Source organism: Triticum urartu, chromosome 1 (genome assembly GCF_003073215.2).
Source record: "Triticum urartu cultivar G1812 chromosome 1, Tu2.1, whole genome shotgun sequence".
Lineage (NCBI taxonomy): Eukaryota > Viridiplantae > Streptophyta > Magnoliopsida > Poales > Poaceae > Triticum > Triticum urartu.
In genome coordinates, this window is record NC_053022.1 from 64,284,545 (window position 1) to 64,301,320 (window position 16,776).

At 47.2% G+C, this 16,776-nt stretch overlaps 1 protein-coding gene across 1 annotated transcript; it reads right to left on the reverse strand.

The window, feature by feature from the left end:
- Nucleotides 1-4,651, reverse strand: LOC125547604 (peptide chain release factor 1, mitochondrial-like). The gene is made up of 11 exons (XM_048711427.1): nt 4,452-4,651; nt 4,078-4,178; nt 3,825-3,923; nt 3,565-3,748; nt 3,405-3,453; nt 3,236-3,314; nt 1,362-1,436; nt 1,191-1,268; nt 914-1,072; nt 606-701; nt 1-534 (listed from the first exon to the last, which is right to left on the reverse strand). Exons 1-11 carry the CDS (start codon nt 4,597-4,599, stop codon nt 346-348), a joined length of 1,257 nt encoding a protein of 418 aa, XP_048567384.1. The 5' UTR covers nt 4,600-4,651; the 3' UTR covers nt 1-345.
- Between the last annotated feature and the right edge of the window lie 12,125 nt (nt 4,652-16,776).

Sequence of the window (16,776 nt, forward strand, 5' to 3'; positions counted from 1 at the left end):
TTTTCTTAAGAGAATTTAGCATTTCAATTCAGTTCAAAGGTGGCCAAAGATCCAGGGCATTTTTTTGCTATAAAGAAGTAACCGCAGAAAATCTGGGAGTAACCCCAAAGAAAATTACACGGGGAAAAATATCAGAACCAATAGTCAGTCACAAAACAATGACAAGACAGCAAATGACCGTAAGACCATAACCCGAGATAACAAGGATCGGAGAAACATGTCAACTCAGAACAGCCGAACAATACACTGTGTGAATCCTAAAGTTTCCTCTCTTCGTTGGTTCAGTGTTCTGTGTGTTTATGATGTGGTTTGTCACTCCAGGAAGAAATCCACAAAAATTAGGGCTCATGAAGCAAACGAAGCAATTGCGTCCATCTCTTCTTGCAGCAGCAGCGCTTCGATGAAGACGTCCAGGCTCTCTCCCTCCATGACGTCCACTATGGAGTGGTGCGTGACCCCGACACGATGGTCGGTGACACGTCCTTGCGGGAAGTTGTATGTTCTGATGCGCTCGGACCTGTCACCACTTCCAATCTACCAGAAGGTTAGGGCTTAGTGATCCCATCAATTGCATTGATATGGGAAGCTAACGAATAGTGAGGTACCTGCTCTGATCGGAGCTTCGACCGGTCTGCATGGAGCCTATGCCTTTCCAATTCATATAGTCTTGCCCGGAGAACTTTGAGAGCCTTGGCCTTGTTCTACAGAGATATAAAATTAATGGAGCAGACTCATTTATCAACACATAATAATGGGCATGAGATGTACAGACAGTTCATTGGGAGTGAAGCAATCTTTTTAAGTTTATGGATTTATGCTAATGACATCAATGCTATGAATGGACAAGCCAAAAAAGATGGGCCACACAAGTATACATTTTCTGACTTGAAAGGGAAACCTATGGCTTTCCAACCTGATGTTGTGATCTCTCATCTTGTATTGCAACCACTGTTCCAGTTGGAAGATGAGTTATCCTAACAGCACTATCAGTCGTATTGACAGACTGGCCTCCGGAGCCACCTGATCTGTAGGTATCAATTCTCAAGTCCTCATTACGCAGTTGGACATCAACCTGCACTTGCAGAAGCCATGTTTAGAACTACTAGTCATGCCACAAATTGCAGGGATGAAAAGAAAGAACTTCAGAAGAAAAAGGCTCTATCAAAATAATGGCTATAGCCAATTCCGACCTCATCAGCTTGAGGAAGAACAGCGACTGATACAGCACTAGTGTGCACACGTCCAGATTTCTCAGTTACTGGAACTCGCTGCCATGAATTGTGTTTAGTCAAATAACTGAAAGGATGAGAAGGCCAATTTGATGGATAACAGAAAAATGGCTTGTTATTAACTTTTCATACCTGAACTCTATGAATGCCACTCTCAAATTTAAGCTTCCCGTATACCCCAGGACCTGAAATGGTCCCACTAGCTTCCTATGTATTGAAGAAAATGCAAGTTAGAACTTCAGAGGGATTCCGTATGTACAAGATGCAAGTTAGAACCTAGCGCCCCCGCGTCGCTCCCGTGTGGGCGACTCGGGCGGAACCTGCAAAACCTAGCCGCCGCCACTAAAAATCCGGCCGTCCCCCTCTCCGCCGCCGCCGGACGACGCCATAACGCAAAGCCGTGAGGCTGACGGCGGCGACGGGGACCTTGCTGCGGCGCATGGCTGCTCTCGGGCACGGCGGAGCTCAGTCCTGAGGTCTCACGCGTCGGTGCTCTGGCTGGCGCTCCGGCACGCCGCGGCCGACCTCGGTGCCCTGCCTTCTGCCTCTGTGTGCACCGGCTGCCTTCCGGTTGTCACCTGCGGCCAGTCGGCGCGCGACGGGCGTCCTTCTCCCTTAGATCCAATCGGGCCTGCGGCTCCCGTCCGATTTGTTGCTGCGCCTCAGATCCAATCGGGCGCGAGAAGCTGGGGCACCCACGGTGCGCGTGGCGGCTGCGGCTGCTCGGTGGCTGGCCTCCTTCCTCGGACATGAAGGCGGCGACGGGGCCATCCCCCTCGGCTTGAGGGCCGCGGTGGGTCTGCGCAGGAGGCTAGGGTTCATCTGCTGCAAGTTGGGCGCGACTCGGCTCTTCCGGCCAGCTAGGCCCTGGCATGGGGTCTGTGTTCGCGTCGGCGTCGATGCACGAGGTGTGCGGTGACCACGGCGCCAAGCAGGCACTAGTCTGCCTAGCCTTGGATCGAGCTTTGCTCGGTTCGGTGCCTGCATTTGGAGGCTCCGCGTGGTGTGGCAGCTTCTGTTCGTGGGCAGGCTGTGGCTTCCTCTTCTACATTGCTGGCGGAGGGCGTCTTGGTGGATTCCAGGCTATTGGGTGGGGGTGGTGACACAGCCGGTGAAAGCCGAGCTTCGGTTGCGGTCAAAGCCAACGACGGCAGTGCTTTGCACTGTCCCCTTGTTGAAGGCGTCGTGTTGCTGTGCTCGCCTTCTTGCCTGTCTGTGATGCTCCGGAGGAAACTTCGGCCCAGGTCTCCTGGGTTAGACGATGGTGGCGCTCAACGTCACATTCCCTCATGAGGGCCTCGTCTTGGAGCTTGGCTTGGCTACAGAGACCAGTGGTTGGAGGTGGTGCCGTTGATGTTTGTGGGGTGGCGGCTCGGTGGTGGTGGTGTGGCCGGCTCGGGGTCGACAGTTGTTTTGTGCTCTTCTTCGGTGGTGTTCGTGCGGAGTGCTTCTTGGTGCATCGACGGTGCAGTGTCGTGGTTTGGTCTGCTAGGCGATGCCCTTCGACTATGCTGGTGGCACACAGGTATCGTGGCATCGTCTCGGCCTCGCGTGCCCCTTCGAATGTGCCCCTCGACACAGGTGGTGTCGCGGCGTTGTGCAGTCTCGAATGCGCGGAGCCTTTCGATTGCGTCGACGATGCAGTGTCGTGGCTTGGACTCGGCTGGCCGATGCCGTTCGATTTCACTGACGGTGCTCTTTGGTGTGTTGTGTGGTGTTGAGTTCTCCCTCATTGTTCTCCTCTGTTACGTGTGTGGTCAGTGTGTTATTTTGCTTTATCTCTACTCCTTGTGCCCTCTGTACTTCTGGTTCACTTGAACCTATCTTGCGACGGGCTGCAAAGCCTTATAGGCAAAATGAATACAATTCAGGTGGGGAATCCCCCCCCCCCCCCCCCCCCCCCCCCCCGTGAAAATTCAAAAAAAGAAGATCAAGGAGATATTTATGGTGTAGTGATAAACCATGTGCACATTCACAACAAGGAGTTACCCACAGAGTTGTAGTACCTTGTATCCTTTTACAGCAGACTCCATTATGTCAATAGTATCAAATTTCCACCCATTATTTTGGGAATACTTCTCATACCTATAACATAGAAGAATCAAGTTAGTTAATAAGACAGACCAAGGGTCACAACAGACATTTGATCCGGCGAAACATGAACATCCACCCGACATTTTGAATATATCCATAGCAAACAAAGAAGCTTCTTCTCCTCCAGTTCCTGCAACAGTATATCATCGTCAACCACTACTGGCCTGATGAAAATGAGCAAACACAAGCAGGCAACTAAAAGGACGGATTATATTGATGGAGAGGGCAGGGTCTGTCTTACCTGCTCGCACCTCCAATATACAGTCCCTCTCATCAGCTTCATCTTTCGGAAGCAAAGTTCTGAACAACTCATGCTGCAGTCGTTTCTCCTCCTCAACAGCCTCAAGGAGCTCCTCAGCTGCCATTTCACGCATGTCTTTCTCTTCGACGGAGTTTGTCACCAAGGATGTCAATCCCTCAATTTCCTACTAACAATGAACAGACTGTTCACAACTTTTCATACCGTAAGTCGGACAACATACAACGTGATGGGATCTTCACCTTCTGCTTTGATCGCAGCTCCTTGATCAATTCAATGGTGCTCTCCAGCTTGTGGAACTCCTTGTTAGCCCTCGAGTATTCCTCCGGTGAGGCAGCCGGCTGACTTCATTAACACCACACCCAAATCAAACCAAAGATAATCACAGTATGGCTGTGTTGGTTCTTACACTATTCTGTTTTGACACCTTACCGCCTTAGGAAGAAACAGAAGTGTACAAGAGGCATAAAGAGGAGGTCTTCCATCCGAAATTACCTGGTTGATTTGCTCCTGGAGGTATGCACTCTTCTGCTCTATCAATCTCATTCTCTGCTCCATGATCTGTACCAGGTTTGCAGGCAGCTGGTGGCTCATGTCTGGTGCAAAATTGGGGGAAAGCAAAATAGTGCCCGAATCAAATAAATGAGATCAAGTATTGGACTTCTTTCTCCCTCCTCGAGCCAGAAAGGTTTCTCCTCTTGGAGCGGCGGAAATGTCAAAAGAGAGGCCTAGACATAAAATACGCAAATCCGTAGCGGATACACGGCGCAGTTCTACTACCGCACACAAACCCCAAGCTAAAGGGGGTGGAGGAAGCGGAGATAGATCATACTGCAGATGGAGCAAGGAGAGACGCGGGAGGTGCTCACCGGCGGTGGAGTACAGGCGGGGAGTGCAAGGGCGTCTCCACGCCGCCGTAGGAGGTGCAGCGGCGGCGACGGTGGGGTGAGGGAAGTGGCGGACCCGCCGGAGCGCGGCGAAGGCGACGGCGCCGCATCGCCGTATTTGCTGCTGCATCGAGGTGGCTGGGAACCTAATGCTGCCTGCCTTTCTTTCTCGCCCTTCTCCGGGGGTTTAGACTCATAATTCCGTCTTCTACATGGCGTTTACGTAGTTTGTGCGATCTCTTTCGATGCCGCTTTCAAAACATTCTTCTCATTTCTTTCGGGGCTAATAGTTTGGGCCAAGTATCCCATGAAAATGGCTTTTCAGTGAAAATGTAAAAATTCCTATCCTACACTGTTGGATTGTTGGCGGACGTCCTGGATTGAAGGTGGGACTGCTAACATCCACTTGAACAGAAATTAGCAGATAACCCCCTTTCTCTCTTCATCATCAGGTAATACGGCTTGATCCTTCGTTAATTCTTGAATCAGATCGTCTTCATCGTCTTGAGCGTCACCGCCATTTACACCTTCCACAGCCGCATGGCCCCTGCCCTCAGCCGGCCGTGACCGGCCCTCTGGCGGCGCGGCGTTATCCCCACGCGGCCTTGGCTCAGGCTCTTTCACCGCGCAGAGGCGATTCCGCGACCGCAGCTCACCCCACGCGACGGTGGCTCGACGGTTGGGTGGCTGCCCGTCACACATCGGCGACGGTGCCTCGATGCCTCGAGCGACGGCAACTGGCGTCTTGGACACTGCCCAACGAACTGGTGACTCGACGGCCACAACTCCGCTCACACAGGACGATGACTCAGCGACAACATCTTCACCGACACACAACGGTGGTTCGGAAACCACGCAACTGCCGCTGACGATACGACTTCGTGGCCGCGAGACTTCCTTCCGCACGATGGCTTGACAGCCGTGGTTATACCTCAGGCGACGATGACTCAATGAATTTGGCAGCCAAAGCTCTATAGTCACATTCTGCAGCAGAATTCTTGCTTTGTACTATGAATTCAGAAATCGTATCCGAATGTTGCATTTGTCTATTGATGAAACGTGTAAGCTTGCTTATGCAGTTTGACTTCAGAAGTTGTATTCATTTAAAAACCACACCGTGAAAGACATCTAATCTTTAAATGTATGAAACTATGAATTCAGTTATCTGTAAGAGAATTTATGGATAGAGACGCAGTGAGCAGAGGGAGAGTTGCCGTCAGCAGAGGGCCACTCCCTAACGATGGAAGGCTCATTCGGACAAGCGGAGGGCAGGTCGCGGCCAGCTGCGATAAGCGCCGGCCGAAGGTGCATGGCGGCGGCGCTCATGACGATGAAGACGATCTGATCCAGAAATTAACGAAGGGTCAAGCCCTATTGACATGATGATGAATAGAGAGAGGGGGTTATCCGCTAATTTTCGTTTAAGTAGATGTTAGCAGTCCCACCTTTAATCTAGGACGTCCGCCATCGATCCAACAGTGTTGAATAGAAATTTCTAGATTTGCACTGAAAAGCCATTTTCACCCGATACTTCGCCAACAGCCTGATGACTTTATTTCTTTTGTGGCTAATGATTTGACCTTGTTAATCAAAAGGGGATATTGCATCATATCGAATGAAACAAAACAAGACCATCCGAACTTTAAAATCATAGCAATGTATAATTCATCGTCTGTCAAATAAATCTCGATGTTCTTCAATTCCTCGATAAATAATTCGCATAAGATTGTGCATGCATAAAAAAACAACTTTAGTTCGGTCATCATATCAGACCAATTGGCATAATAATCGTCGATACGATGATTTTGACCGAAAATGTCATTATTGTAGAGTCGTCATAGGCCCCTCTGCTTGCAAAATTTATGAAGCACACTTTAAATCGAGTCCACGAGCCTTCATATTTAGAGGCGGGGGCGTCAACATGGAGTGACCTTCATCTCGAACCACTCAGATGGGAGAGAAGTTTCAGCCCGACCTCTTCCTCTTGCGGGCAGCCCAGACAATGGTGCAACCGCTTTCACCCCTGCCAATGCCGCAACCACTTTTCTGTTGGAAGCCAATTAATGGTCACCGTCGCGTTTCACATCCGTTTCCCCCACCAGCACATGGCAAATCCACCCCTGTTTCCCGCCGGAGCGCGTCCATTCGCGGGTATATAGATCCTCATCGCTCCCAACGTCGGCGCCACCACGCCCGCCCTATCTTCCCTCATCGTTGTAGCTGCTACACTCACCCTCATTGACCATTGAGGGAGTCCTGGATTAGGGGGTGTCCGGATAGCCGGACTATACCTTCGGCCGGACTCCTGGACTATGAAGATGCAAGATTGAAGACTTCGTCCCATGTCCGGAAGGAACTTTCCTTGGCGTGGAAGGCAAGCTTGGCGATACGGATATGTAGATCTCCTACCATTGTAACCGACTCTGTGTAACCCTAGCCCTCTCCGGTGTCTATATAAACCGGAGGGTTTTAGTCCGTAGGACGGACAACAATCATACCATAGGCTAGCTTCTAGGGTTTAGCCTCCTTGATCTCGTGGTAGATCTACTCTTGTACTACCCATATCATCAATATTAATCAAGCAGGAGTGGGGTTTTACCTCCATTGAGAGGGCCCGAACCTGGGTAAAAACATCGTGTCCCTTGTCTCCTGTTACCATCCGCCTAGACGCACACTTTGGGACCCCCTACCCGAGATCCGCCGGTTTTGACACCGACATTGGTGCTTTCATTGAGAGTTCCTCTGTGTCGTCACTTTTAGGCCCGATGGCTCCTCCGATCATCAACGACGATGCGATCCAGGGTGAGACTTTTCTCCCCGGACAGATCTTCGTATTTGGCGGCTTTGCACTGTGGGCCAATTCGCTTGGCCATCTGGAGCAGATCGAAAGCTACACCCCTGGCCATCAGGTCAGATTTGGAAGTTTGAGCTACACGTCCGACCTCCGCGGAGACTTGATCTTCGACGGATTCGAGCCGCAACCGAGCGCGCCGCACTATCACGATGGGCATGATCTAGCTCTGCCGCCGAACAGTGCCCTGGAGGCCGCACCCGCATCAGCTCCGACCCTTAATTCGGAGCCAACTGCGCCAATCGAGGATGGGTGGTTGGACGCCGCCTCGGGGGCTGCAATCTCTACGGCGATCGAGCCGAACACCAGCCCTATTCTCTGCGAAGCCCGTGACTCCAAGGAGCCGGACTCCTCTCCAGACTCCGAGCCCTCCGCGCCCCTACTGATCGAACCCGATTGGGCGCCGATCATGGAGTTCACCGCCGCGGACATCTTTCAGCACTCGCCCTTCAGCGATATTCTGAATTCACAAGTCTCTCTCTTTATCAGGAGAGCCCTGGTCGGACTATGGTCAGCAAGGTTGGGATGCGGATGATGAAGAAATTCAAAGCCCACCCACCACCCACTTCGTAGCCACTGTCGATGATTTAACCGACATGCTCGACTTCGACTCCGAAGACATCGACGGTATGGACGCCGATGCAGGAGACGATCAAGAACCAGCGCCTATAGGGCACTGGAAAGCCACCTCGTCGTATGATATATACATGGTGGACACCCCAAAAGAAGGCAATGGCGATGGAACAGCGGAGGATGACCCCTCCAAGAAGCAGCCTAAGCGCCGGCGTCAGCGGCGCCGCTCTAAATCCCGCCAAAGCAAAAACGGTGATTCTGGCACGGGAGATAATAACACCCCGGACAGTGCCGAAGACAACCACCTCCGGCAAGATTCAGCACAGGAGGATGGAGAAGCCAGCCCTCATGAGAAAGCGGCAGACAGAGAGGTCGAGGGCGATAATTATATGCCTCCCTCCGAAGACGAGGCAAGCCTCGACGACGACGAATTTGTCGTGCCGGAGGATCCCGTCGAACAAGAGCGATTCAAACGTAGGCTTATGGCCACGGCGAGTAGCCTCAAGAAAAAATAGCAACAACTTAGAGCTGATCAAGATTTGCTAGCCGACAGATGGACTGAAGTCCTTGCGACCGAAGAGTATGAACTCGAACGCCCCTCCAAGAGCTACCCAAAGAGCAGGTTGCTACCCCGATTAGAGGAGGAAGCACCTAAACCTACATCACCAGCGTATGATGCGGCCGACCGGCCACCCCGTAGCCGCGACAGAGAGGCCTCTCGGCCCTCCACTCAAGCCGCACCCCGACGCAGCTCAAAAAATACCAAGGCACGGGAAAATGCGCCAGACCTGCGAGATATATTGGAGGACAAGGCAAGGCAAACAAGATCGATCTACGGATCGCGTGGGCGCCCTACGGCACGAGACGGTAATCGTCACTCCAGATACAGTAAATCCGGCCGGGCCGAACACAGTAGACAAAGCTCGTTTGAGCTGCGTCGTGATATAGCCCAATACAGAGGTGCCGCACACCCACTATGCTTCACAGATGAAGTAATGGATCATCAAATCCCCGAGGGTTTCAAACCCGTGAACATCGAATCATACGATGACACAACAGATCCTGCGGTATGGATCGAGGACTATCTCCTTCATATCCACATGGCCCGCGGTGATGACCTACACGCCATCAAATACCTCCCACTCAAGCTTAAAGGACCAGCTCGGCATTGGCTTAACAGCTTGCCAGTAGAATCAATTGGTTGTTGAGAGGACCTGTGAAAGAACATGCGGTGCCCCCATGTTTGGTTTTGGTAATTGATGATAATCTCTATGGACTAATGATTGCCTTGAGTTATATTTGAAGGTTTTATCCATAGGCTTTTCTTGGAGTCCATGTGTTGGTTTCAAGGAGTTTATGGGTTGACCAAGGTGCTATTAAGGAATTATCCAAAGCTTGGTCATGTGAGAGTTGAGCTTATTGCAAGCATGTCTTGAAGAATAAGACTGTGTGATCATTCATGTTTACCTTCAAGACATCATCCAAATGAAGAGAGTTGGAAATATTCAAGGTTAATCAAGACTGAGTCAAGAGTGAATCAAGTTGATCAACTCACAAAGCATAGAAGATGTACCGAGAGGGATCAAGTGATCCCATGGTTTGGTAAGAATTGTCCATTGTGCTTTGTGTACTAACCCATGGTCTATGTGAGAGTTCTACGTGGGGTTAGGTACGTGTTCATGGGCTTGTGTCAAGGGGAAGATATCACTCAACCCATGGAGAGGATGACATCAAGTGGTGATCGTCATCAAGATTGCCATGTGCAAGTTCAAGTGGATCATCGCGAAGAGATCAAGTGCTTGAAGCTTTCCGTCCATTGTGGTGACAATGGACTTGTGAAGATGTGCCGAAGAGTGGCTCACCCATAGTGCACTATGGGGGAGCAATCATCTAGTCTTCATCGAGCCAACGCAATCAAGAAAGGTGGTCCAACTTGAGGGAGTCAAAATCGTCATCATCTAGCTCAAGTGGACCATGTGCAAGGCAAAGGTTTGCCCTTGATAGGTTTTCTATTTTACCGGTCTCATGGTGGTAGTTTGGAGACCGGGTTATAGGATCGTTTGCCGTACTATCAATGGGGGCTCTCACGTTGGTAGCTTGATCGATCGTTAGTAGAGAGCTCAAACCATTGCATCCTTGCATCATCTTTCTTGGTTCTTGTTTGGTTCTCTTTGTGAGTCTTAGAGCTTATGGTCATCTTGATGACAAGCTTGAGTTCATCGAAAACGGAGTTCGCATCTGTCTTCTATGATGTTTTCGGTGTTGGAGGTTTTACCGGTCTTTTCCGAGGAAGGGTTCTCACCATTTTCTTATGGGCCTTTTCTCATTTGCCTCTTATTGATATTTCTTTGAAGATTGTGTTAGCCCTTGTCGCTAGCTTTCCAACAAACTTGGTTTCATCGAATTCGGAGTCCGTTTGCAAAAGTTGTGGCAGTTTTGGTGTTCTGAAAAGGCTGCAGCGGTACTACCGCGAATTGGAGCGGATGTAATTTTTTACTACCGCTCCAGAGCAGTACTACCGCGGCTCCTATAGCGGTAGTACCGCTCCAGACCAAAAACTCGTCCCAAGTCTTGCGGTGGTAGGCACGGATGTATTTCTTTTAGTACCGCTCGCAAGCAGTAGTACCGCTACCATTTGCGGTACTACCATGAGGTCGAGCGGTAGTACCGTGAGGACGAGCGGTAGTACCGCTCCGGCGGTTTTTCTGGCCTTTTGCCTCCTCGCTTTTGTTTTTCAAAGGGGTACTTACGCCCTAGCGGTAGTACCGCTCCTTGGAGCGGTAGTACCGCTCTGTGCGGGCTGTGAGCATAACGGTTGGATTTTTCCCCACCTATAAAAGGGGGTCTTCTTCCCCAATGAACCTTATCTTTTAAGCTCGTGTTCTTCCCCCATTGTTGACCTTCTTTGAGCTTGCTAACTCTCAATCCCTCCATGGATTCTTGCTAGTTTTTGAGGTAAAAGAGAGAGGAGATCTAGATCCACATTTCCACCAATCACTTTCTCCTCTATGTGAGGGGAACCCCTTGGATCTAGATCTTGGAGTTCTTGGTGTTCTCCTTCTTGTTCTTCCTCTCATTTTCCTCCCTAGCATTAGTTGCTCCGGTGGGATTTGAGAGAGAAGGACTTGGGCACTCTGTGTGCCCTTGCCATTGCATTTGGTGCATCGGTTTGAGTTCTCCACAGTGATACGTGGAAGTGAAGTTTGAGAAGCTTATTACTCTTGGGTGTTTGGGCACCCTAGAGCTTGTTCCTCTTGGGTGCCTTGGCGCCCTAGACGGTTGGTGTTGTTCGGAGCTCAATCATTGTGGTGTAAAGCTCCGGGCAAGCGCCGGGGTCTCCAATTAGGTTGTGGAGATCGCCCCAAGCAATTTGACGGGTACCGGTGACCGCCCCCAAGGGTTTCCAAAGTGTACGGGTTCGGTGACCGCCCCCAAGGGTTGCCATTTGTACGGGTTCAGTGACCGCCCTCAAGGGTCCCTTAGTGGAATCATGGCATCTTGCATTGTGCGAGGGTGTGAGGAGATTACGGTGGCCCTAGTGGCTTCTTGGGGAGCATTGTGCCTCCACACCGCTCCAAACGGAGATTAGCATCCGCAAGGGTGTGAACTTCGGGATACATCATCGTCTCCGTGTGCCTCGGTTATCTCTTACCCGAGCTCTTTACTTATGCACTTTGCTTTGTGATAGCCATATTGTTTCTTATCATATATCTTGCTATCACCTAGTAGTCTATCTTGCTTAGCATAAGTTGTTGGTGCACATAGGTGAGCCTAGTTGTTGTAGGTTTTGTTCTTGACAAATTAACCGCTAGGTTTATTCCGCATTTGTTCAAGCCTAAACCATAATTATTTTAAAACGCCTATTCACCCCCCCCTCTAGGCGACATCCACGTTCTTTCAATTGATATCAGAGCCTCGTCTCTCTTTGTTAGGCTTAACCGCCTAGAGAATAAATATGTCGACTAGGGGATTAGGATTCTCTCACACTCTTAGTTTCAATGGCTCAAATTTTGTTGTTTGGGTAATTCGCATGCTTAATCTCTTTAGGGTCTTGGACCCAAATTTAGAGCGAATTGTGGATATGGGTTTTTCTCCTCCAAAGGATCCTCAAAGATTATATTTAGAGGATGAGAAAAACTCTTATCTCAATGCTCAAGCTTCTAATGTGCTTTTCAATGCTTTGAGCAATGTAGTTATATTTCAACTCATGCCGTTCCGGGATGCTCATGAGTTGTGGACAAAGCTTCAAGATAAATATGGCGTGTCCAAGTTTTGTGGGGATGATTGTTCTCCCTCCACATCCAGCCGTATAGTCTTCTCAACTTCTTCTACTTCACCTACATGTGGCTTGCCACAAGGTAGTGGTATGGTGAGTAGTGTTGGTCATTGCAATGATGATAGTATGCTTATTATGGATGATCCTTCATCACTATCTTATTGCAATGCTCCTTCTTTGGGATTTAACACTTCGAGCACTCCAAATGTTTCACATGCTTGTGTTGATAGTCCTTGCATATCATGTAGAAATTGCTTGACTAAATCTCATGATGATATGTTTGCTATATCTTGTTGCCATGATAAAAATGCTTGTATTTCCTCGAGTTGTGGTGCTAACAATGTAGAGGAAACCCAACACTCCATGGAACAAGATGTGGTCTTGAACGGTGCTTCAAGGGATCCTACATCATCATCGATTGCATTTTGCTTTATGGCTAAGGCTTCAAAGGTATCTCCCACTTTGAATCCCAATATATCTTGTGATGATATTGATGATGGCAAGAATGATGATGATGTTGATTATGATGAAGAGAACTATAATGTTGCCTCCTTAAAAACTAAGGGGGAAATGATTTTTAAAGCTCTTCACAAAAATAAACTTGCTCGTTCCAACTTCATGGAAATCATGTCTATTGTCATTGAAGGCAAGAAATACATTGAGGAGGTGGAATCTCATCTAGAGGAGCATGAGGTCACCATTGAGAAAATGGAAGCTCATGAGCGTGATTACGCAAATGAGATTGCGGAGCTATCTCAAGCTCTTGAACATGAACAAACCACATCCGAATCTCTTAAGGAGACCTTTGCTCTAGAATTATCTAGAATAAAGGAATCTTATGATAGAGCACTCGAGGTGGCCAATGATTTCAAAACTAAAAATGCTAAGCTTGAAGTTGCTCATGCTAGACTCCTTGAGGATTTTGAGCACCTCGAAAATGGCTCAAGGGTCATCAAGGGTGAGCTCATCAAACTCACCGAGTCTCATGCTCAACTTGAAGCTTCTTACTTAAAAGAGCTTGCCAAGTTGTCTTCTCCTCTTGTTGCTAATGATGATGCTTGTGCTACTAACTCTATCTCTTGTGAAGCATCCATATTGAAGGAGAATGTTGAGCTAAGGGCTCAACTTGAGTTGCTATCTAGCAATTATGGGATGTTGGAAGAAAATCATGTAAAGCTCACAAGCTCTCATGATGGTCTTCTAGTATCCCATAATGTGCTAAAGGTAGCTCATGAGGCCATGCTTGCTAAGGTAACATCTAGTGATTCTCATGTGGATACTAGCACTACTTTTGGTTAAAATGCTATATTGCCATGTGCTAGTCCTTGTAATTCATCTACTCACAATGTTGGTACATCTTGTGATGAATTACTTTCCTTGCCTCGTTGCTCTAACGATGAAGTTTATACTTCCTCTAGTACTTGTGTTGAGACTAACCATGTAGAGGAAATCAAAGAGCTCAAGGCCCAAGTCACTTCTTTGAAGAAAGACTTGGAAAAGAGTCATGAAGGGAAATCCACACTCAACAATATCTTGAGTGTGCAAAAATCCCCCAATGACAAAGGTGGACTTGGATTCAACTCCAATAAGAAGAAGAAGTCCAAGATGATCAAGAAGAAGGGCCAAGAACAATTCAAGAATTCAGCCAAGATTATTTGCTTCAAGTGCAAAGTAGAAGGGCATCATGTTAGATCTTGCCCATTGAAGAAGAAGCCCATTAGTGACAAGCAACAAGGGAAGCGGCCACAAGTTCATTCGCATGCTCAACCTCATGTTGAAGAAAAGCCTCTTCCCAAGAAGACTCAAGCTAATGCTTCTCAAGTTGAGAAATCAAGTGAGAAGAAAGTGAAGAGTAGACATTGCTACCTATGTCGCGAGAAAGGTCACCTTGCTTCTTCATGCACTAGTGGTAACTTATCCAACCCAATTATTATTGATGATGTCTATTCTCTTGGGAAGGATAAGGTTGGCAATGTGGTTGCCAAGTTTGTTGGTACTCAAAGTGGTTTGAAGCAAAGAACCATTTGGGTAGCCAAGCCTATTGTGACTAACCTCTTAGGACCCAACTTGGTTGGGGATCAACAAGCTCAAACTTGATCAATAGGTGATGTTGGAGGTCATTGGAGACTTGGCTACATTATGAAGAATTAAGGGGACTTCATCATTCTTATTGTCTCAAGCCAAGTCATTCGGATTATCAAGTTTCTATCTTATATCCAATGTTCCTCCTTGTGGTAACTCGTGCTTAAATTGTTTACATTGAAAGTTACTTTCCCCTTTGCATGTTTGGCTTTGTTCCTTGCATGTGTTTGTATATGTTGTGCTTCCAACTTGATTATCTTGAGCAATCAAGTATGTGTGTGTTGGTTTGCACATCATATACATGTGTGTCATTAGTTGAGCCTTTGTGCATCTTGGTCATATCTTAGTTGGCTCTTGTGAGAGATTAATGGAATATCCCATTATGGGGGAGTGATGTGCTTTGTGCACCTCACAATCCTATATATGTGTGTACATGAGTAATACCATCTAGTATTGATATTTCAAGATTATCTAGTCGCTATGTGGTATGTCTTCTCATGAGAAATTCAAATTCTAAATAGTCCATTAATTATCTCTTGTTGGATCCTTTAAATTGCCTCTTGTCTATCTTTAATTGGTATCACATTATGGGGGAGTAATATGCTACGTGTATATTACTAGCCTAGAAAATGTGTACATTTGAGATATTGTCATCTAGAGTTGATATTGTAAATTATCTTGTTCCTAGGTGGCATGTTAGCTCTACAAGTTGCATTTTGCTTTTTGTTTGGTGTGAAGATGATGTCGGATATCCTTGTTATCTACCACCGGAAATTATTTCTGTTTACTTCTTGTCTTTTGACAATTGGTACTCACTTTTGTGGTAGAATCTATTGATCATCTTTACATTGGCCTTTGCTTTTTATTTTCCCTTTCTCTTGCCAAGGTTTGTATCAAGTCCCTTTGTCTTCCATACCACTTGTGGATCTTGTTTCTTGATCTAGTCTAGTGTTTTCTAGATATAGTGAAAGTGGTGATCCCACCTTGTGCATTTTGTATTCAAATGCAAATTCTCTATAATGCACTAGTCTTGGGGGAGCTATCCTATTTTCTATAAAACACTCATCTTGCGATCCTTGTCAAGTGTGTGTTGGTGGAAGGCAATCCGTTTTCGTTTTGGTACTTTGTGCCATCATGAAACTTTGTAGAGAGCTTGGTTTGTTTGGGACCATCCTCTCTTTTGGGAGTTTGATGTCTCTTCTTTGTGTATATCAATGGATATCTCATTCCTTGTTGTATCCATTATGGATACCCTCCAAGTGATGATTTATTCATTTGGTATCTTTTCTTTCCTTGGTATTTCTTTGTCTTTTGTTATCGGTTCTTGAAAGTCTTGAGCATGCATATTAACTTCGTGTAGTATCTTTGGCATGCTTTCTTTCTTTGACCCAATATATAGGGGAAACTCCTCCATGTCTCAAATTGGATGAGATGTGCATGTAATTCATTTTCATATCCATATGCACATGTTTGTGTGGAGTTTGTCCTATGTGTCGTTGGTTCTCTAACTCTTTGGTCCCAATGAGTTTGGGTACCATTTTGTTTGTGTTGTTGTTCTAGGAACAAGTGGAGATGCATTGGATGCTCGGCTCACTCACAAGGAAGGTGGTGTCACCATGTGCTTATTGGAGTCAAGCTAGGATGATTAATGAACTACTATCTACCTTTAATTGGCATCTACTACATCCATCCAATGGTATCTCGGTAACAAGTATCATCATCTACTTCATGCACACATTTCTTGCATCAACCTTTCGTAGGTTGTATCATGGCATGTTATCCATTCTCTCTTGTGATACTTGTTTCCTTTCTCAAAGCATCCCAACAATGATGTCTTGTTGCTAGTTGTGATGTCTTTGATGTTCGTGTGGTTGGAATTCATTTATATGCAATAAGACCATATCTAGCCTTGTGCTATGCTCTCAAGCAAATATCTTATTGGTATATGTATGACTTCCTTTTGGATATCTTGTTCCTTCATGTTGTAACTATTTCGGGTGTACATCCTTCTTTGTAGATATATATCATCATGATTTCGTCTACCTAGAACCTTATACACTTGAGAGAAATTACATCTCTAGATGATATCCTTTCTTTCACGTCCACCTTGTCTTTCTTTTGTTATTTCTTTGGTGGCTCCGTGAAAGCTTTTGCCTTGAGTGCATGTCTTATCTCGTTGCATCTTGATGCACTCTTGTGTGGTGAAGATTACTTTCCTCATGCTTATCTTTACGAGGCTTTTGCCATCTTAATTGGTATCCCTCGTCTTGATGAGGCTTTCATCTTCTATCTTCACCACGGGTTGTCACAAGCATAGGTTCTTTTTATGCTTATTAGTAAGCTTGTGAACCCATTTGCTTGTTGTGTGTGGGAATGATAGGCCTTGCACCGTGTTGCCTCATTCCTTCAAGACTTTATTGATGCTTGATGCTCATCCGTACATTAGTCTTCTCAAGTGCATTGCCTTGACTCACACACATAATTTTGGTTGAGCCCATTCTTAAGTTGCCTCTTTTACTTGTTGC